This window comes from Aulonocara sp. 'chitande type north' Nkhata Bay, linkage group LG13, assembly GCF_057382095.1.
Source record: "Aulonocara sp. 'chitande type north' Nkhata Bay isolate Kocher_YH1m ecotype deep benthic linkage group LG13, A_spYH_male_GT1.1, whole genome shotgun sequence".
Classification (NCBI taxonomy): Eukaryota; Metazoa; Chordata; class Actinopteri; order Cichliformes; family Cichlidae; genus Aulonocara; species Aulonocara sp. 'chitande type north' Nkhata Bay.
In genome coordinates, this window is record NC_141356.1 from 26,889,553 (window position 1) to 26,912,902 (window position 23,350).

The 23,350-nt window shown below is 37.7% G+C and overlaps 1 protein-coding gene across 1 annotated transcript in view; it reads left to right on the forward strand.

Annotated features, from left to right (window-relative positions):
• Nucleotides 1–2,281: 2,281 nt before the first annotated feature.
• Nucleotides 2,282–23,350, forward strand: part of hpse2 (heparanase 2) — a 50,367-nt gene continuing 29,298 nt past the window's right edge. Inside the window, exons 1-3 of the mRNA XM_086258107.1 lie at nt 2,282–2,676; nt 4,369–4,523; nt 5,606–5,767. Coding sequence (XP_086114233.1) covers nt 2,291–2,676; nt 4,369–4,523; nt 5,606–5,767 — 703 coding nt within the window. The 5' untranslated portion in view covers nt 2,282–2,290. The remainder of the gene's footprint in view (nt 2,677–4,368; nt 4,524–5,605; nt 5,768–23,350) is intronic.

Below are 23,350 nucleotides of genomic sequence, written 5' to 3' on the forward strand. Positions count from 1 at the left end.
TTCAAAAGAAGCAACGAGAACATTGCCGCACATCATGATTAAACTCTCCCTTCAAATTATTAAATACGAAATTAGAGTAGGTTAGATTTGATCGAAGAACTAGTCTATTGTAATAGTAGCAGACTATTTTCCCTCACTGAATATGTTTAACTGATTTAATATTTTCCTAGAAAGTTTTTCTTCTTCCACTGACAGCTTAGAGTTAACAACATAACTTTATATATAACTTGTGCATTTTTCACTTCTTTTTATACCGGCCCGTGGAGAAGCTGAGAGTGTAAAAAGTCACCGTGCTGTTTTGTTTGGTTTAAATTTGAGTTTCAAATCCAAAAACAACAAACCAAACCGTTTTCAAATTTCAGCAGTACATTCGATCGGTAGGCCGTAAAGGAGTTTAACATTCACTAAAACAACAGCAAAGAGAAAATATAATAGACAAAAATTTCCTGCGTACTCATCCTCATTATCCATGCCATTTCCTCTTAGAATATTATATGATAGTGCTGTTTCGATAGGCTAAAGGTTCCGTTTTCCTTCTTTTAGAATAAAATATCCTCAAGGGTGAGATAGATGTCCCAAAACGCATTTGAGATCTAATTATATGAAAATGTTAAATATTTTTCCACTGAAAACTAAAACTGTGGTTGAATTGAAAGCGCATGTTAATTATGATGTTATCTGCGCCAACTGACAATATGAAGAAATGCGGAAAATCAGACTTTGTGCTTTTCTGCTGCTCTTGTTGACCGTGGGTCTGCTTCTTCTAACAGGCCGGAGAAAACAGGCTACCACCCCACGGAGAACGTTACGTCAGAGTTTCTGACACTCGTGAGCGACACTAAGAAATATCAGCCCACTTTGTACCAAATAAAATCTTTTAATCTGCTTTGTGGGGAACTTTTGTGTCCCTAAACCTAAAGCCTGACTGCTTGGATGATTCTGTGTTGTGGCTTCGTGGATTCGTGAGTAGGTGTTGTATACCGGAAAGAAACGATTAAATTGAGCTTAACTTTGTGCATTTTTTCTCTTAAGTACTTCGTTGCTCATCTGTGAGACAGCAGTGACCTTAAACGACAATCGCCTGAGGAGAGCTTGGCGCATTGCGCCCTGGAAAAAAAGAAATAAGCGGATGGGGGGAAGCGCAGTAGCCTGCACTTTGGTTGGTGTGTGCTTGCTCACAAGTATCCCAAGAACATCTGGACTAAAGCCATATAAAGAATTTATAGGTAAGTTCCATGTGCGGAGACTTACATCCCAAACTGGTTTTGAATGCTTCTGAAAAGAGGCCAAATATCCAGACTGGCATCTCCAAGTGCCATCTCTAAAATGTGCAATCAATAATCTATTTGTCAAGAAAGCAGAGCCTTTGCAATGATCATGAGTTATGCTGCTGACAAGATCTGTTTTTGTTTTGAAGCTGAATTTTTGTTCTTTTGAACAACAGCCTCGAGATTCTTTTACTTTTAATATTTTCGACTTTTTGCTGGAACGTTTAGTTTAAGAAATACGACGTAAAACGTCTCTGCTGTAATAATTTCTTATGATGGACAACTGAGATTTTCAGTTTGGCCAGGCGATTAGAGGCCTGCGTACGGTCAGCCTGAATTTAGGTGAGTCTAAGCACAACTTCTGGAAGATCTTTATACAGTCTCCCATTGCGCTATCAATATGGTTATTCTAAAATTATTTTTTTCATATGACAGTATTGCATACATTTAATCCAAGTTTTGCTTTTCTTCAGCTTTTTTTTTTAAATGATTGATTATTATCTTTCCGAAAGGACCAGCCGCCATGGCTTATCATTTTTAAGGAAAAAAGCCTTTTATCCTCGCCCAAAGGACTTAATCGGTTCTAAATGTGTACTTTTCTTACTTGTTGGTATTTGAGTATACCTTAATTACTGGACTGAACTCGAGTTTTCTACAAAATCTGATTTTGATTTTACCATTATAACAGCGTTTTAAGAAACAACGATTAATGTCAGTTTCTTCAGAAAACAATAACCTCTGTATTCGGTGTTTAGGAAAAAAAACTGCAATCATAGTTCGTAAGACTAAATTCTTATACTTGTGAACTGGGAAGACTTTCGAGTAGTCTGTCCTCATACCTCGGAGAACCTTAGAGGGGCGGTACTGTCTTCTCTCCTCCTACCAGTTCTTGCTCTCACAACGGGAAAGGCTGGCTCGGGGCGTGCGCTCTTGCGTGCAGCTCCCAGAAATACTCGGAGGGGCGGGGGGGGGGCAGGGGCGGAGGGGGTGAGACAGCTAGACAGGAAGACAGATCCAGATCGATGAGACCGAGGTATAGAACCGCCATCGAACTCCTCGGAAGCAGAGTTTGTTTAGTGCTTGATTTCTTTCCACCTTTAAGCTTCTTTGCGCACACTGATCCCCCTGCTCTCCAAACCAAGAAGATGCCCAAATCCTCTCCGCGCGTATTCCCATGGCCCTCCCTGTGGCTGGCATCGTTGCTTATTTTGATGGTGCAGTCGGTGCTCTCGTCCTCCTCTACGTATCAGAGACCTGCAGTCGCTGGGAAGCGCCAAGGCTTCTTGGAGAGGACGCTGGTTCTCCTGGATGTCAACACCCGCAGTTCAATCAGAGTCCTCAACGAAAACTTCCTCTCGCTCCAACTGGACCCCTCGATCATCAGAGACGGATGGCTGGACTTTCTGAGGTACAAAAGAACCCTTTCCTGCTTGTCGTCTACATCGATCTATATGGGTGCCCTCCTCTAAAATATTTGGAGGTTATTTTATTCATTACGCACGCAGCCACGTTGTCTGAGTTGTCATGGATCGATCCAGCACGTTTCCTTCTCACTCCGGGAACCAAGCAGTCCAGTTCTCCATACTGATTCTGACTGAGGTTCGCAAAGTTTAACTTTAAAAAAGACTACACTGAGAGTGGACGATTCCTTCAAAAACTGTCCATTTAGGGTTGCAGCTGTTATAGTCTACAGTGTGCACTGTTGCATCAAGATTTGATAAAAAATGATCTAATGTCTATCTAAATCTAAAATGCAAAATGTCACTTTCATAAGTTAGCCAATCTACTTTTCACCTTCTGAAAATAACTAAAAGAACAGATCGACTGGTTCCAATGGCAGCTATGTTGCATTTTTTTTTTTTAATAATGAAGGGTAAGTATTTATTTACTGCTGACTTTTCACCCTGAGTATTTCTCTGAACAGTTGGAGGAAAGCACAGACTGAGACCACGACCCGCGCCACTGTCACAATATTTTGGCTAATGAAGCGCAGCATTATTAAAACCCAGACTTTCAATAATAACTTTAAAGTGTGTTTAAACTAAACACACTGACAATACCCTAAGAAGTCTCTGGCCCGCTATGACATGTATTGAGTAATGCCAGATAATGTTATTCGGTACAGCTTCTTATATAAACTGGAAACCACTCAGTGACAAAGAATGAGCACATCTTAATCCGCGCGTGGCCCATTCTCGGTTATTATTTTACAGTAAATATATGACAACATTTGATATTTTATTCACATAGCCGTTACACTTCTACGTGTCACCTAACCACTGTTCCAACTTTGATTTTTATATTTATTATTATTGTAGTTCGTATTGTTGTTTGTTACCCTTACATTGAAATGACGAGGATTCATATGTGTGATCAACCAAAATTAAAAATTCAGTAAGACTCGTGGGCCGTTTCCGCATTTTTCATAATTGAACTGGATTATGTGGTTTAGACTGACAATCGAGCAAAGTAGAAGTCTCTCTCTATACTTTGAATTAGTTTTTAAAAAAATGAAAACTTCATACTCACTAAATATGAACTTAGCTTGAATAGCTTTGTATGGACTACACGCTCCTTTTGATCGGCCTCTATTTCACGTGAATAAAGAACATGAATAAGTAAAAGGCAGCTTGAGTGTATGAAAGAAAATAGGTAAAGAAACAGCAAGTTAGTTGGGAAAAATATTTTTAAAATATTGAGGATAGAATTGTTCGTCAACTACACAAAGCATGTGTGTGTGTCGTTTTAATCCTTTGTTCATCAGCTTATGGCCTTGTACTACCTGCTGTAGTGGCTGCCAAATGCGTCGTGGGTCTGCAGACGAGGGGAAAAAGTTTTATGATAGACCTGCAGCAAATTAGCAGTTACGGGAAAATCCAATTTCTTCTGTAGCTAATCTGTTTAATAGCTGGATGGTCTGAAGTAAACGGAACTGAAGAACGGGAGACAGGACGATCACAGAGAACGACGACTTTTTACTGACTTTAACAAATATATCCCTCGTTATAAATGTACACAGGTTAGCAGTTTTAACGTGTGAGTCTAGTCTGTAAAAACCACCCAGTTGCTGAAGTGTTTTCTTTTTGTCCCATATCCGCAGCTCCAAGCGGCTCGTGACCCTGGCGCGAGGCCTGTCGCCCGCGTTTCTGCGCTTTGGTGGAAAGCGAACAGACTTCCTGCAGTTCAACAACCAGAAGAACCTCGCCAAGTTCAGAGGGCCGGGACCAGACTACTATCTGAAAAACTACGAGGACGGTGATTAGACATGACATTTTCTCCTCTCTCTCTGGCCCCAGTATTTATTTTAGACCGACTTTTAGAAGATGATTAAATGTTTGCTCTCATGTCAGTCCCCATTTCTTTGAGGGAATGTTAAATCCTCTGAAGCTAGGGTTGCCTATTTCTTCATAAAACGCTGTGCTACGCTGCCAGTTTAAGGACTCCTAGCTAAAACGAAAGCGAAGACGAGAGAAACAGAAGTTTAAAAGAAAAGTTAGAAAACAAATAATTTTACTAGCCGCTACAACTGTTTTTAATATATCGATCCTATAGTATGGTTATGCCTTTTTCACAGCAGGACGTTATGACATGAACACAGGTGTTATCATCTTAATTATGATTCACACCTTAAAAGCACAAAACCTTCATTAAAGTTGTTGGAAACACCTGTGTTTACCTAACATTTCATGTCACAATGGCGGCTTTTCGCCGTGGTCCGCAGAGCCAAATATTCAGTTTTTCATAAATAAAAAACAAAAAAAACATAAATAAATAAAAATTAAAAAACGGCAGATATTTGGCTAGATATTTTTATATGGCTTCACTAAAGTGTGTTGAAAAAATATTAGAAACACGTCTTTGTATAACCCAGTGGACTACAGTTTAACGCATCCCTAATGTGTACACTTTAAAAATTAACTTGGATTAATTTTATTTAAATAGTTTGATCGCACACTTCATGTTAGACACATGATAAAGGCAGAGCACTAGACTGTATTCATTTTAGATAAATGTGTGTTATAAAAAAAAAGTCACAACTGAGGATGTAAATGGCGATGTAAGGAGGTGGTCTATATACTTAGTCTTGCTAGATATCAATAAAACACGTGTGTTTCTTTGAATAGTAACAGACTGGGTTACAGATATAACTTTATGTTCTGGCTTTGGCAGTGTGTTAAACTGCCGCAGCCTTCTGGTTTCAGTGTCAAATTACAATTTTAAAATAAAATAAAAAAAGATATGTACAATTAGTTTGGGGTGAAAAATTGCAACATAGGTTTCTCTATGGCAAAAATATTAATAAAATAATAATTTTTTCCATTCATTCTGGTTTTCAGATATTGTGCGCAGTGACATTGCACTGGACAAGCAGAAGGGCTGCAAACTGGCCAGCCATCCTGATATAATGCTGGAGCTGCAGAGGGAGAAGGCAGCCACCACCCAGCTTGTTCTGCTAAAAGAGCAGCTGTCTAACATCTACAGCAACATTACAATAACAGGTAGGAGATCACACACACACGCACGCACGCACGCACGCACGCACGCACAAAATAGGCCTTTTTTGGCACTTATTCATATCCTGGCGTATTGTCTGCAGTTTGTTCATACACATGCATGTGCACTCACATGAGGTTCAAAGCACACCAGTGTAAACCATCAGCTTTCAGAATGACAAATGTAATTTGTAAAGGAGGAATGTAAGGATGGATATAGGGGTGCAGCAGCAGGCAAGTAAACAGAGCACTGACATTTTCGCTGGTTACAGTTAACTCAACCTGACCGCAGAAGGAACTCTGACGTCTTGATGTTGGGTGGGCTGCATTTCTTATCTGTTTTCCTTTGTGATTGATTGGGATGGAAATAAGAAGCTGCAGGAGAGGATAGTAACAGAGGCAAAAGTAAAATATTGGATTTATGTTTTAAAAGTATTGTACTGCTCAGAAAAGTCCACAGACTTGGACTGCATCTGTCAGCAATAATTAATTCATGCTGTTTGTTTGGTTTCAGAGGACTTTGGATTCAAAATAAAATTGTAGTTGATTACTAGGAAGGTTAAGTCTTATGCACGCCCTTTTTATCTTCGTTAGCATGTTGAAAAGTCAGTGGGTTGGAATTGTGTTTTGGGTTGGTGGGATTTTTATACCAAAATCTGAACCACCCAAAAAAGAGTTTCAAAACCTGTAAGTTCTTTTGGAAAAGTAATGTTGGACTTGGGAATTAGCAGGGACCTGAGTTGAAGGGAATCATTAGATACAGTGATGTACATGACCACGTGTTCTCTGTCTGGAGACATTAAAAATATTTGGCCATGCAAATCTTAAAGTCATTGATAAATTATGTAAAGAATCCAAATATACGTTAATTGAACCCCGTTGAATGTGCCACTAATATTTTGGTCATAACATGCAGAGAACAAAAAAGCCTTGCATGAGTTGGTCTACAGAGTATTTTTCATGTATTCAGACTGTACTGCTTCCCTGGGACAGACCCTCTGTGTGTTGCTGTGTGAGTGATAGAGGCAGATATGAAGACCATACATCAGCTGCATATTTTCAAATAGTCTCAAGTGCAACAGTGAAAACACAGACATATCGCATTTATCACAGTAGGCAAATACACAGAAGAAGAATTTGTACCTGCTCGGGTGTGGGGTCAGTTCACAAGTTCAGGTCAGGAGTTATTTACTGTAGCACCCTATCATTAATACTGATCTGTTGACTGTGCAAAAAAACCCCATGGCCTTGCAGTATTTCATTGTATCACTGTAGGAACTGAAGATTTTACACAGAGTTCCAGCATTTTTGGACATCTACTGTGCATGAGAGTTTGAAGTTTTTTGGGGGGTTTGTTTCTTTGTCTTTTTTTTTAACAGCCAGATCTATTGTTGATCAAACATGCTGGTAGCAATTACGTAATTATATTTTCTTGCATTGTTGTCATATGGTGCTCATATGAATACAAATTTAAAGACACAGTACGAGCAACTAGTAATGTGGATGTTATGGCCAAGCTTGTTGAGACATGCAACTTGTATAATTTCAGAAAAGCATATAACATGACTACTGTGCGAAACTGTAAGATCAGCAGAAAATAGTGTTGGAGTATCCAGTTCTGCAGTTCAAATCTCAACAAATACTTATTACACACACAATGTTGTTGTGATGCATTGACATCATTTGCATTATCATTCTGATATTGTCTGAGTTGCTGTTTCTTGAAAAAGAAATAGCCATAATCTTAAAAAAACATGATCAGGACACCTAGTCCCAGTCTTACATGTAGTATAGTGCTAATGTTGCTCAAAATTAAGACCACATTTCCCATAAACCCTGCTGCTTCCTGTCACAAAGAGGATGTTAGCAGCAGCAGCTGCAGCATAGAGGAGAGGCAACAGCTTGTCTCAATGACTAAAAGATATGTTATTTTATCCTGTAAATACTGTTTTCAAACTGTTTTTAAATTTGCTGAAGCAAGTTGATGAAGTATAATCTTAAAATATTGATACATTTAACCTTTTGTGAATATGAACTAATTGTTATTTTCCTAGATTTGAGACATTTTAAGTGTTTGGGACTCATGGAGAATCATGTCCTTTTAAATGGTAAAACCTCAGTTTGGAGACCCATAGGGTAATGCTAGTTTTACGCAGGTGCCACATTTCTTATCAGACTGCACTTAATTTAGCGAAAGTCTTTTCACAAAAACATCTAATTTTTCCAAACACAGGCTAAGCTAAAAGCAATTATTTGAATCTATTAAGGAAATTGGTGAGGCTATTGGTTTCTTTTAAAGGTGCAAAAACAAAAAATGTGGAACTGAGCAACCATTAGTTGAGAAATAAGTCACCAGAATGCACGCTGATGACACTGAAAAAGTCCTGAAAGTGTGAACATGTTTGTGTGTAAAGTCCAATCTGTGCAGAAACTTCATCTCTGTGCTGGAGAGAAACAGGGGTTCAGAGGCACTAAGGATGTGTTTAAATATGGTCTGGTAACAATTAGTCAAGATCTGTGTGTGTGTGTTTGTGTGGGTGGGTGTGTGTGTGTGCTTGTGGTGTGTGTGTGTGTGTGTGTGTGTGTGTAAAGGCAGGTGGTGTTTTAAAGACCTTTAACAGTCTCTCTCCATCCTTTTCCACTCACCACTGTCTGACCTTTGGCCTAGGCTTGTTAGAGCTATCAGTAATGGGGCCACTCTGAGTTTACATGCGCAGACACATTCAGCTGGGGTATGAAGTTGAGAAATTACCATGACCTTAGACAAGGTCATGGCGAGCGTCATTTCATGTCTCTCTGCAGGAGAATATTCCTCCATCAAGGATCACTTCCTGGACCTTTTTCTCTTTTTTTGCTTTACTTTTTCTTCTCTAACTCTATCAGTTTCCTTTTCTTCATAACACAACACCTCTCTTATATTTACTGTTAGTTTAGCTATTCTGATTTCACATGAGGATAGGCATGTTTTACACTGAATGAAGCGACCAGTTCGTTCAACTTGGGACATTGAAAACCTCGTTCATGTATTGAATACTCAAAGGATAGACACAATTCAATTTAGGAATTCCTATACTGTGTTATTCTTGTCATATAAAACTGGAAGATCAGTATTTGTGAATAGGAACCAGAAGAAAATCTTCCAAAAACAGAGAAATCTGAGAAGCAAGAGTGAAGAGGAGGACATTGTCAGTAATGAGGTCTGCAGCTGCTTGCAGGAGAGTGAATGGAAAGTTTTCTACTTTACTTTAAAAGTATCAATGATCTTGAAATGTTTTCTTTGACATTAAATACAAAAAGAACTCATCTAATCAGTGTTTTTATAGTTCTAGCTGAAAACAGCTGCACCAATGGGAATTTAAAAAGCAGAGTCTGTCTTTAGGCAATACTGAATATGAATATTATGATATGATTTCTTATACCTTTTGCAAAAACTGCATAAAATCAATATTTGTCATATTCAATGCAGCCCTACCCAGACACTGAGGTAATAGTATTATTTGGTTGGTTATTTTATGTTTACATGCGTGAATAGTTATATCATTGGGGGAGGAAGTATCTTGATGAAATATGGCAGTTGATTAGCAGTTGATTTCCTCATAAAGGCAAGATGTCAAACTCCAAGATAACTGGCAGTTTTGTGGTCCTTGCTAAAGCCAGCTGTTGCTTGTTGGAGAAGCCAAGAATGAAGATCACTGCAGAAGGAGTAAAGTTATTAGGACTTTAAATTAGTAGTGTCCCCTGCACAAACTATTGCAAAGAGGAGTCATTATGTGATGGTACATAGAGATGAATTTATTTTAATTGAGTATAGTGAGACAAAGATGACCACTTCACTTGATCAAATTTTGGTTTGAGATGACACACTTAAGAATATTATTTTATTGTAAGATGAGTCAAATGTTGGCTTCATGATCTAGCAGATGGTTTGGAGCCTGACGTCACAATTTAGCCTCTACTCTTTCTCTGTTTCTTAGTCTGATCTCACACTCGCAGTATTAAGTGACATGAATGTTTATGGGATTTAATCAGTTGTTAGGTATACGCAAACATTACTGAGAGTAGATCAGACACTAATACCATGAGCCTCTCTCTGTAAGTTGGCACAGTCAAGGCTAGAAACCGCTAACAGAAAGATGCATAGCTCCCCAGGAAACATGAGAAGAATGACAGAAAAGTGAAATATGTTAATGTTTATGTAATGTATTCTTTGCAACAAATGTTCTTGTGCACTTGATAAAGGTCATTGTGCTTAAATGAAATCTTGGCCACGTAGTTTGTTTGGCGTGTGTACAATTCTACCTAAACATGAAGTCTACATGTAAAACTGAAGGGTTTTTTGTCAACGACTGTATGTTTCAGTGACTTATTCAGTGTTCAGATTCTGAGTTGCAACATATGGGAGAATAGAGGAGAATTTCACTGTATGCATATCTCAAATGTTCCACAGAGTTAGTGGATAGCCTTTCTAAGCCTGCTAGAAAATATGAACAGGGCTGGACATGCAAACTTTGATTATTACGTTTGACTGTTTTCATTAATACTGTACACACTGCTGCACTCTAGCTTGTGAAACCAGCTGTACTTTTGTGTACACACTTGATGTAAAACTGCACATCAAATGTGTAAACACATATTGAAATATTTCACCCCAGCTCAGATATCAAATCGGATTTTTTTGTGCGAAAAACTCCTATCCTGTGTGCAGTACAACTGTGAAAACTGAAATGAAATTCTTGACAGAAAGCGTAATGAGACACTAACATACAGGAATATGTTAAAAATCTGGAAAGACAAACATTAGGAACAGAACGGGGAATTCACTGAACATCTGTGAATGGCTTGAAAATGTTTTCATCAAAACAAACTGGCACAGCTGTCTATAGCCTCTAGTTATAACTTTCTCTTTTTAAAAAATCAAAACACATTTTCTCGCAGCACTGGGAAACATGCTCTATTCTTTGTATTTGTTCTGCTCACCATCTTCTCCCAGACCTTTATCACTCCTCTTCTTAATCGTATGCTTTAAACTCTTTCGTGAGTGACCAGAAGTGTTTCTCCAACGGCTTCCTCATCTTTTTGTTTAAAATTGCCTCAGTTAGTATGTTCACACTTTGCGTGAACTGTAATGGATTTGGTTTTTGGTGTTGCAGCTGCTTCAGTACCCGGACCATCTTTAGCTCACTGCTGAATACAGATTTATGAGAGTTTCCCCTGCCAAGTTTCACACGGTAACACTACAGTGCAGCCAGTTGCCATGTCAGCAGGAGAGTGAATATAATCTGCTTTGATTTGTATATATCCATAATGATATTATTAGATATGAGCAGCTATTGCGGTTCTTGGACAGAGTGGAGGTAGTTGAAAAAACATTAAAGGTTGTGTGCATATTTTTTCATGCAACGTATTGCCCAGCTGTTTACTTTATTGTACTATTAAAAGAAGCGATGCTAGAACCCTGCTGTGTTGTCCTGCCAATAGCTTAAGGGAGTCAGAAGCATAGCATTTCTTTTCACAGATACGTGAAGTGTGAGTTTTAAGTATTTTTCTGCCTTCAAACTGCACTCACACTTAGGTGAAGCAAAATTACTGCTGTCTTATATGGAGTTTGTGTTGAAGAGGTTTTGCAATAGTAATTTCACAAATTTTAATTAAATTCTTTTGCATTTTTAAACTTTTTATTTATTGCAAAGAAGAAATATTTAAATTGGACTGTTTTGTGTTCTGCCAATTCAAGCAGTAACTGCAAACTGGACAAAGCCTATTATGATAATACCCAAAATAAGCTTTTCCAAATTAGCGTTAAATTCTGTTTGAAATTCAGAATTGTTTTCCGGTCTTAGGTTTTACATAGTAGTTTTTTTGTTTTGTTTTTTTGGTTTTTTTTGTTGTTTTTTTGCAGTATTACATTAGATGCAATACACACACTTATGAAAGCGCATTAGAACCAGACTGGGGACAGTACTGTTGGTATCCACACGCTGAAATCTGGGCACACACTTGATTTGAAAAGTCAATATTTTTCTGACAATGACCTGCCTGAAAACCAGTTAACAAAAACAGGATTTATAGTTACAAAAGGGATCCATGTGTCAAAAAAACACACCATAAATTTAAAGTGAGTAGTAAAATTATTAATGTCTTCATTACTTGCACACCTTGAGCAAATTTTCTGCACTTTAGTTTACCTATTGGCTTAAAATGTATCCCATCTGCTTTTATATCTTTTGAAACAAGACATGCTCTTTTCTTTTGGGTTTTTGTTCAGAACCATAACCTTCTTTGTAGTTTTTTTTATATATATTTTGTGGCTTTCAGGGATTTACTTCATTGCATTTGTCCTCTCGGTCACCATGTGTATCATCTTAGCGCAGATGTGTTTAAAGTCATGTTCATTTTAAGTGTATCTGTAATAACAACCATTCTCTAAATAACTTGCATCATTAGATTATTCATGTTCATGTGCACACTGAAAAGATATGGATCCAGACTTAAACCCTGCGGCACGTCACTGCAACCAGTTTCACACACAGAGCCATTTACAGCATAACTCAAAGTAGTGAATTATCTATAGACAAAGGAGCTCAGTCAGAACATGACTACATGTGAATTTGTGTGACCTTTTTTTTTTATGTGTGTTTGGCTGAATTTATAAAGTGCTTTTTTCTCATTCTTACATGTCAGTTTACAATTATCACCAGTGATGTAATCTCAGCGTGACAAACGTTTGATTGCCATTTAGCCTACTTTTTTTCCTTACTCTTTCCACATGGCCTACACAGATCCAGAAGTGTCTGTTTTTCCTTGATCGAAAGAATACCCAGTGTTTAAATCATGGATGGACATAACATGTAATTCCATGTGTTTGCAATATGCCCCGAGACAAGTGCCAGCAACCTGCAAACGAATGTCATTTTAATAGCCTGATGCATGGGAAATGTTTGAAAGCAGTCCTTCCTCTCCCGTGATTGTTTGGCATGACATCCAACCTCCACATTTTTCTTCAGAGCTCTAGAAAACATAAGTTTTGTGTCAAATTTCAAATCATGGCACTGTGTTCTTGACTGCTTTGAGCAAGCTTGTACCAGTGGGATGGCTCTGTTGCTGGAATGCTGGTACCTCTTGAATATATGTGTGTCTAGGTCTCCGTGTGTGTGTGTGTTTATACAGACTGTAAGTGTGTGTATGGGTCCAGATGAAGTTGTTATCCCGAGGCAGAAAACATGCCTCCTTCATTACCAGTGAGACACATTTTATTTCCTTAATTTGACTCTTAGGCTGTCATCCGTTATTTATGAGATTACCCTGTGTGTGTGTTTGTGTGTGTGCCTGTCCATATGTATTCATTGTGTGTACAGTTTGCACTGGAAATAGGGTCTGGTAAGGGGCTAAAAAGCTGTAACTGCTGTTTAGAGAGGTGATTTGACTTGGTGTTTAAGAATGTTACGCTAATGTTTCTTCTCTCAACTACTTACCTTGGAATTTAACACACTCATTAGCATCGCACAAATGTTGGCAACATTGCTACATGCGTGTGTGTGCTCCAGGAAAGTGTCTGCTATTTCTTGTAGCGAGAGAATACAGTTTTGCGGGGCTGAGCCGTCATCAGTACGTATCTAAGGAGTTGAGTCAATTTTAGCATGAGTACATAAACACTGTTCTTTTATATTACATTTTTATATTAAGAAATTAAAATAAAATATTTTCATATGTTTTACCTGAATAATTTTAATATTATTTTTTTCCTCCTACATTCTGCTTAACGTTTCTGTAATACTTAGTTGCAGTGGTAAATGTAACTTTAGATATATAATATATATGCACAGTTGCAGAATATGGATGAGACTACTTACCACCTTTTCAGACTGACGTTCTTCCTCTAGTTTAATGTGATTTGCACCCAATGTTTTCTAACCATAATCATTCACATTATTCCTGTTGGATAAATTGTTTCTTTCCTCTCTTTGGTTCATACTTTGTGTTCATACTTTAACACTGGGGATATTCAACTTATTGTGTCATCGTGCACTAAACCCCATCCCCCCTCAAAAAAACGTTGCTTTCATACATGTTTGGCATGTTTTTCTTTGGCCACTTGTGAACCCTGTTTAATTCTGTTCCTTTTTTTTCATTTGGAGCATATGTTGGATTGTGTTGGACCTTGTCAGAGGCCATCTATCACTCCATGGTGTCCTGCTGAGTTGGAGATTCACAGCACAGCCCTCAACTCTCAAAATGAGAAAACAAGAGCATGAGTGAAGAATAAGAGAGCAGAGAGAAGGGGGGAAAAATGGGGAATGAATAGAGTGAGAAGTGAACCAACAGACTGATCAAAACGGAAGTATAAAGAGCAAAAAGAGAGCAAAACTTGAAGATGAATAAAACATTTCAACTCATGTGAGACCTCCAGTTTTTCTCTAGAACAATCTTTTACCATCTCAGCCAGGCCCAGCACTTAAGATCCATCGCACAAGCCAACACCTGTGGTGTAAACTGTGCCTTCAAGGTTGAGCAAACCTGTAAATGTTCAGGGATCAGTAGCTTCACAAGTGTTAGATTTCCCAACAGCCTCAGAGCACAAATAACATCTTCAAAGCACCCTTCCAAAAACATCTTTAATAACTAGGGTGTTTCCAAAAATCTTTCACAACCCACTAGCTTGTGTCAATTTCTTGTTACCACTGATGGATGGAAATCAGGACAGTCAATTTTTATAATGATTTTTTTTGGCATGTTTATAAAAATACCATATTATATTGTTTCTGATGTACTTCTATTTTCATAGCTTAAAAGAAATCACAGTTGCCTTTAGAAAACTATTAAAAAAAACTTGTTATCACTAAGAAAGGAGGGGAAACACCATAATTGAGAAAGTATGTGTCTCCTTGTTGAAGTGGTTAGGAAATAAAGGGCAAGTTCTATCTGCTTCAGGGGCCTTGCTGCTGGCTGTCCATGACCTTTGACCTGGACATAAAAAGAGGACATCTAGGTGCCTTAGAGGGATGTGTAAAGAAGCTACTTCCTAAATTTTTATGTGTAAATATATTGTTTTTGAGGTGGTGTCTGAAGACCCTGTTATTTGTAAAACAAAAAACAAAACAAAACAAATGAAAAAAATGCATAATATTCTTGATTATGAAACCCATTACTTAACAATATATATTATTGTCCTCTTCCATCTACTCACTGACCCACATATCCCAAAATAATCTCATATATTTAATAAATAATTCTAGTGATGTAACAAAGTGAAGATTGATGCCAGATTTTTTTTAAGTGGCTTCAGTATTGGCTCAGTAAATTGTAAGTTGTTTTCCAACACATAACTCAAATGACAAACAGCAGTATAATGCAATTCCTCCATTATAAATTTGTACCTCAGTGTGAGAATTCAAAGAAAGAATTACTGTGTTGAGGCAACATCCTCAAATATACCTGCTACTTTACTGGGACTCATTGATTTATTACAGAGTCATATCAGTTCATTGTTAACAGCTGCCTCTGAACTATGCAAATCCTGCTGTTCTTAAAGCAATATTTCTGCATTAAAAAGCTCAGGACATGCATGACATACATGCATTATTCAGTCTGGGAGTTATCTTTTCACACATCTATTATCTTGAAGTTCTGATGTGCAACCAACCATAAACTGTATGTATAATATGGATAACTTCACCTGGTGGCTGGTAAAAATACTGTTCTGAAACACCAACTTGAACATTTTGAAATATGGACTGACAAGTCCAGGATTTGCAGTAAGATGGAGATTTGTCTATTATAGCACATCCACTAATCAAATCAGACCCCATTTTTGTCTAAAAGGCCTAATTAAAAAGAAAAAAAATCATGCTGTACTGAAGAAGGCTTTAAACTAAATTGTACCAGCATAAACTGGGTTTGATGGGGTTTTTTTTGGTTTGTTTTTTTTTAAATAGAAAGATAACACAGTAACAACATTGAATGAAGGAGGTGGGAACATGCAAATAATAAATCAGTATTGAAAACTGATTTATTAATGCTTGCAACATGCAGTTTACTGCTAATTTTGCTAATATTTAACGTAAAAGAAAGCATGTCTTTTTTTTGCATTTGAAATACACTAATTCCTCAGTAAATCTGGCCCTAAGTAACTAATGGGGTCATTTTTCTTGGACTTCTGATGAATTCGACTTACGTTTTTTAACAGTGCGAGTGCACGCCACGTCCTTTAGTAATGCTGCAGGTTTAAAGCACATTTGCTTCACTTTTCAGACCCTGAGACATATCCATCTTTTAAATACAGTCTGTAGATATATAACATGAGTATGCATCAAGTACATCTCTAACTTACAAAGAAAGTGGCTCAAGTATGTCAAATCATGCTCTGTGTCGATATAGTTACCTATAAACAACATTAGTTGTTTCCTTCCTTCAGATCTCTATAATGAAAATCCAGACAAAAGCTGAGTATCGTGTCCTCTAGAAAGATTAAAACTGCAGGTGCCCAGCTACCTTCCACAGCAACGATTCATAGACTTTATCCCAAAAAAACCAAACAAATCCAGTGCTCAAACAACATAATCCAGAGTTGCAGGAAATTGCTAAAAAGTCTTACAAGGAAACCGACTTCACAGGGGAATCGTCTCTTTGTATTTTTTCCCCTTTTTTCCTTTTTTTTGTTGCTTGTTTTCATTTCTGTTTATTGTGAAAGATTCTGATCACTGAGCAGCTTTAGGGAGTAATGGATTACAGTGTGGGTTTTTGTTTACACTTGAAAAATGTTGTAAACTGAAGTGAGAGAAGCACGGTGGGCTGTGTGTTTTGATCAGATAGAGCCTTGAGTCTAAGTCTTAAAGTCAGAACCCACATCACTATCAGAGCCTGTATTTTGTTTGTTTGTAAATCTCTAAAAAAACAAAAAGAAAAAAAAAACATTAGGAACTTGGACGGACACATATGGAAGCCAGTTTATGCTTGAATGTTAGGATGGTAACCTACTTTTACTGAGACCAACAACAGATAGCTGTTTGGCTTCAACTTAAAATCAGTCACCTCCGTAAAGTTTTTTGGCTCATTAGAAGAGTAATAGAGGCATAATGTTAGATGTGTGACCAAATTGTTTTCTTTCTCATTTTCCAGAGTCTCTCTTTGTTTCTGTTTTTGTTAATTGGCTTAAGTATCCAGTAATTTGGTGCTTTGGGTTTTTATTTGGAGATTTTATTAGATGCCAGCTGATTGATTGTTACAAGATGACAGAGGAAATATGTAAGATATTTTATGGCCTTTCATCACTTAAGCAGTGCAACCCACTTAACTTATTTATTTTATGTCTTAACCATATTATACAACTGTTTATGTGTTGTAAAGAAATAGAAGGAAAATAGAAAGAAAAGGATGGGAAAAAAATTGGAGTAGAGTGTGTTTCATGCATTAAAGCATCTCAGTTCTTATAGATGGTTGGCCTCAAAGCCCTTTTGCTCTGGTGCGATTTGGCTTTAAAGGAACCCTGGTCTGTGGGACAATGCACTTTGTTATTAAAGGAATTTTATAAGTCCATAAGTGTGTAATGAAATTTGCCTCGGTCAAAGGAGCGAAGCACGGAAAGGAAAACTGGAATTGAATTTTCGTGGTACGTTCCTCAGACCTGCATTCCCTTAGGGAGAGTACAGGACTGCTTGCAGTGGCCCAGGCAAGAAGAGGCCAAGTGAAATCTTTCCCTGAGGTTTTGAACTTTTGCTGTGAATGGCAGGAGTCGACACCTCTAACCAGGAGCAGATGTTTGGCTTGGCCTGGTCTGTCCGCTGGCAGAGTAGGGAACCCAGGGTTTGATTGAGCCAGCATGCCCTACTCACAACACTAATAGCCTGGCTCTGCATTACTTAGGCTACCCCTGCTGAAGTCTGCTGCCTTCAAACTCCTTTACTGTAGGTCTAGAAGAGACATGGGAACTGAGCTGAGCCAAGACTCCTGTGCATTCATCGCAACATTAGAATCTCAACACTGAAGCAAAGCCGTAGCTGATTCTGCTATAATGTTAAGCAACTGGCATCTTTTGATGCTTTTTTAGATTTGCCTTGAGTTTAAATTTTTCACTCATCATATGTATGTGTATACAAAATAAGTACACGTCAATTATAGAAATATCAAAAATTGATTGCTTTTAGTCTAACTTGTGTCAGCGGTAAAAATTTTAAGCCAACGTCTCAGTGCATATTTATGTTAAAAATGATCCAGCGGATTCAGGTGATGTTAGATGTTTGTTTTTGTTTTAAGCAAATGAAGGACAGCTGTCTCCAGCGTTTAAGAGTAAATACTGAAGATATTACAAGACACATTGCCTTTTTATCTTCTAAAATCTCCTGATTTTCTTATCCCCCAACATGAAACATTTTTGAAGTTCTAATGTAAACATCTTAGTCCCACCAGATGTTGAGCATCTTCTCTTTACTGGCAACCTTTACTGAAACGTTGAAAAAGACACTGTAAGCTGTCTAAACTGCATGGCATGTACAAGCATAGTCCTTCTACACACTTGGTAAAGATTTCGATTTTATCATATAGTTATAGTTCAGTCATATTTCCGTTTGTGTTTTATAATATAAATGTAATTATGTTACTAAAAATATGTTTAGGATCTGAAAAATGTACAGAGCACATTACTGTCAACTGTAAGCAGGTACAAAAAACAATGCTTATAAAATCCTAATTATGTATTAATTATTTGTTTTAACTACTTCTTAGCATGACTCTGCCACTTGTCCCTCATAGGGTTAATGTCATACACTGTTTCTAATGGTTAAATAATCTAGGATCAAGATTTGAGGGGAAAAAGTAAATCCTAAAATAAATTCAGTACATCAGCATTACTGGTGAGCATCAGCATTACTTGGACTGCTTTCTAAAGGATATTCTGGTAAATGGTGCAAATCAAATCACTAATGCTAAAAATGTTTATTCTGATGGATGAACTTGCAGTAATATTTTGACACAGCAATGTATTTTTGAGGTTTCCTACACTGGGTGTAAATGAAATGGTATTTATTTGTAAAACTGGAAAAATATGTGTGATTGAATTCAAATATTTTAGCATACAATATGGTTTTTGCATCGGTTAAAAGTACCGCCACAAGTGTTAGAGCACTAAAGAAGAATGTCATTTTTCTAAACCGCAAACATCTCAACAGACTAATTGACCAAAACATAATAATAAAACAAATCAAAATCTCACTTGCATTCTAGCCTCTGCCAATAAGTCCTTGTGTAGATGGAAAGCAAATGGAGTAAAAAATGTTTTCAGATGAAGAATAGGCTCAATTTGTTATAGCATTAGGTTCTCAGCAGACAACATCATGAAACTTAGCCAGAGCACAAGACTGTTGAGAGGATGGTTTGAGAGGACTTTTGATGATGTGATTTGTTAAGGTGATTAGTTGGAAAATGTTTCTGTGTTTATTTCCTTGAAAATCTGGCAGGAATATCATCTCTGTCATACTAGGTGCTGTAAAAATCTCATGGGACTGAAGGTTGTTTTGCTGGAGAAATCTGATGATGATGTCATTTTAAAGCTTGCTGTAGAACTGACGTCTTATCATGCATTTCCAAACCAGACATTTAATGTTATTTGAACAAGGTGCGATCGAAGGTTTATGTTATCCACGTTAGTCATAAAAAGCAAACTCTCACCTTTTATAAAATTCACTGCTATCTCCATTATGGCCACGTGAATGGAACGATCGCTTCCAGGACTGCTGCTTGTTTTTAGATCAAGAACTGTGTTGATCTGCAACGTGCTGGATCTCCTCCACGGTGTTAAAACTCTGATCCTTCAACTTAAATTAAATTTTGTGGTAAAGGACAGTTTTGTACAATAACACGCACCATTGTTGAGGTGATTTGCAGCAAATCTCTTCCATCAGATACCAGTACAACTGCATGCTTAGATGCTGATCGTGAGTAACAAATTCTCAGTGCACAAACCTATGAATGTCAAAAAAACCTCAGCTTTCATCACCACTGATGATCCTCATTGTGATTTTGAGTCAGTCTGACACAGAAGTTGGACTGTTTGCTTTGCTTTGAAGGTAGAGGTCCATGATTAAAGCTGCAGACATGCAAGTGCAAGCTGTAGAAAAGGACTTTGCAGTGATTCCATTCTATGTTGCACAAGTATATACAGCTTTTGACCTATATGTCACACAATAAGCAGGCACTGAGAACAATATCTACCAAACAGACATTTGAGGGGCTTATTTTAGGTTTGCTAAATAGCAGTGTTAGATCTTTTCACGTTAAGTAGTGACCACAAGATTTAAAGCTAAAACTGCCTGTTTTAGACAGAAAGAACTGAGTTCCTGTGTAGAGAGCCAACATAACATATATAGGTTTTGGTTTTTGTGACTAAAGTTATTCCATGACATTCCAGAAGAATATAATAGATATGAAAAAAACCCATAAAAGGTCTCCTTGAATGTAAATTTAAAACCTTGAAACATTTTTTTTAGTGTTTTATACTGTGCTAAATTAGCAATTGTGCACTTTTGTCTTCTAATCTTCAAATTTTTATCTTCTAATTTCATAATGTATCATTTTTTTTAAACCTGAAAATATGATGATTTTATCATCTTAAGAGACCTGTAGGATTTTTTTCTCTGGCTTGAACTCACTGGCAAAGTATTGGTTCAGGTATTATCCGAGAATTATTATGAAAATAATACATACATTTCTAAAATGTTATTCCATCATTCAGTCAATTATATTTAATTAGTGCAGTTATAAGTGATTAGATTTGAATTGCAAAATAACAAATGGCTTATGTAGTCGGTATGGTCTGCACATTACGTAGTAGCATTTTTATAAACATTTTCTGTCTTTTCCCAGCATCTGATATTATAAATGTATAATTACCTATAAAAGTTGTTATGCAAGATGGTGATTCAGTAACTGTTTAATCTGGCTCTGCACGTTCAGCTGAAGAACCTCCAGTTTAAGTGAAGCATAAGTAATGTGTGTGGATATAGTTTGAGAGTGGAAGATGATTGCTGTGATTATGGTGATTATTCTAGCAGTGAAAGGGAGTCTGGAATACTGTGTGTTTGCATTGCTGCCCGCTTGGGATCTGGTCTTCATAACCCTCATTCATCACACTGCCTGGGATCAAAGATACCCTTTTTGAACTGGAATGTAGCAGATGTCCATTATGCCCCAACACATTGTTGCCCTTTGCCAGTGGTATAATTTTTGAATATGATGGTGAAGGTGTTAAAAGAAGCATTTGTTAAAAACTTGTGAAGATAGCCACTGTGTCTGAATCCTAAGCAGGTGGGGTGTTTAAAGGACTCCTGAAAATATTTTAGGTTCAAGCTCTTTGATGATTCAGGGCAGTAAAGCCCTGGGCTAGTCTCTCATTCATTCCAGCCTATGTATGTGGAGGAGTTTTGTTTCTCTACAACTACAGAGCATTCAGTGCTTAATTACAGCATCAGCAGAGGTGTGTGAGACGAGATGGCTAACCAGATAAGAGGCGGAAGCTTTACAACAACCCTCTATGTAGGTGACAGCGTTACTAATCTTTGGTAGTGAAACTGTCACACCCTTTGCTTAACTGCCCTGCATTGGCCAAAAAAAGTAAACAGTTTATGAAGTGTAAAATATGTTACATGGTAAAAATGCAGTTTTATATCCTACAGTATAAAAGCAACAATATACATATTTTCATGTAAAAAGCTTTAAAGTTTTTCCTTTACATGAAGTGTACGGACATATGGTGCAAACAGAACAAAAGTGTCAGACCATATGTATATATTACTTTCATGTAATTGAATCTTCTTTTTTTTTGGGTCAGAATGTCCTCCTTTCTCTGTCTCAGACTCCAAACAAGTCCCCACATTAATCTCATAATAACTCTAATAACTTCTAATGCTTACAAGTCTGAACACATGTCTTGTGTTGGACCTTGACCTGATGAAGATCGTTTTGCAGCAAACATGGTGTAGGTCTTATTCTTCAGTATGACTGCTAACAAAATACTATCCATCCCTAGACAGTTATGCAAGTTAGTTTATATTTTGTCTCAGCGCCCTGCCAACTGGCAATACTAGCCTGTCCATCAAGAAGCATTTCTTTTGCTTATCAAAAAACCCTTTTATTTCTATTACTTCCTGTCTGTAATACAATAATATTAGAAGAGTAACTTCATCGAATTTGACTTTGTGGTGTCGCTTTGAATGTAAATGCTGGGTGTTCAAATATTAGAATTGGTTGCACATTGCAAAGAAGCTGCAGATTGGCCATCTTAATCATCTTGTTATGAAGACAACTGTTTGCCTTAGACAGCGATGAACCCTCAGTTCGATTCACAAGTTACTAAACAGTCTGTCAGTTTGTAATAAAAGAATCATTCACAACAATTTTGGCTAATGATAATGGCTGCTGTATTACTTCGTGCTTTGGTTGTGTTTGGTAGTGGTTTATAGGTAGCTCCACAGTACATACAAATACAACAGACATGGTGATGTTTCTCTCCTGGGATTTCACTCCTTGCGCACACCTTGTATCTTTACAAGCCAATGAGGTCATTAGTATCTAACAAGCGTGCTTTTCCCATTAGGGAGTGATAGACAGCAGCCATTGCCAAACAGATGTGAAAACCACTCACACCCCAAACACACCCACACCCTTTCCCCCCAACAAGTGGTTTGAGTTACATGGCCCAAAGCCAATAAAAGACACTTGATGTCATTTTGTCCATTTCACTGCCTTTCATTTGTTATATGCTGCATCCTCTTGCCTTGTTTGGAACACTAGGGAAAATAGTGCTTGCACACACACACACACACACACACACACACACACACACACAGGAGCACAGAGTTGTTGTACTTTACATCAAGAACAGCGTATGTTAACATACCACTCATCTTACTCACCAGTCCTGTCGAGCTGCTCTGCATCTCTTTACACTGGGTTCACAGAAGGGGGCCACACACAAGTCTAGTCAGAGCAAATTCACAGATTGAGATAATCTCTCTCTCACATTCTGGTTTCAACACATATGGACGCACACACATATCAGTCCCCCTCTACTAACAGAATTGAAAACAGGTGCCCACCACATATCTTGCATTCTTCCAAAATACAAAAGTGGTTTGACCTGAATGGTTTTGCTGAAGTGGAGCCCCCCTGTATGAAAGGAGAGTCCATGTGGAGATGTGTGTTTGTGTAAACATGGAGGCGTTGGGTTCTGTGCAACATGCTGGTGGAGCAGCACAGGCTCGCAGTATATTAGAACCACATTTTCCCTCTGCGCAACCATAACATTCAGTGTCAAGCTAGCGTCAGGGTAAGTCATAGATATACCACGCGAACATAGCAAAACACCTCTTTTAACATCTTTGTGCACAGCGACCGTAACAGTATACTGGTCTGGGTTTCACCGATATGGATGAATTGTTAAACTGCGGTTTGATCGATAGCTGCTCTTGAGCATTTGACTAGCTGTTGAAATAATTGGATATATCAGTCTTCAGATGATCTTGCTTCAGTCACACGGTCTTGCTCTGCAGCCCGAGAAGATCTGGTTAGTGGATGACCCGACCAATGAGAAACAGAAGGCAG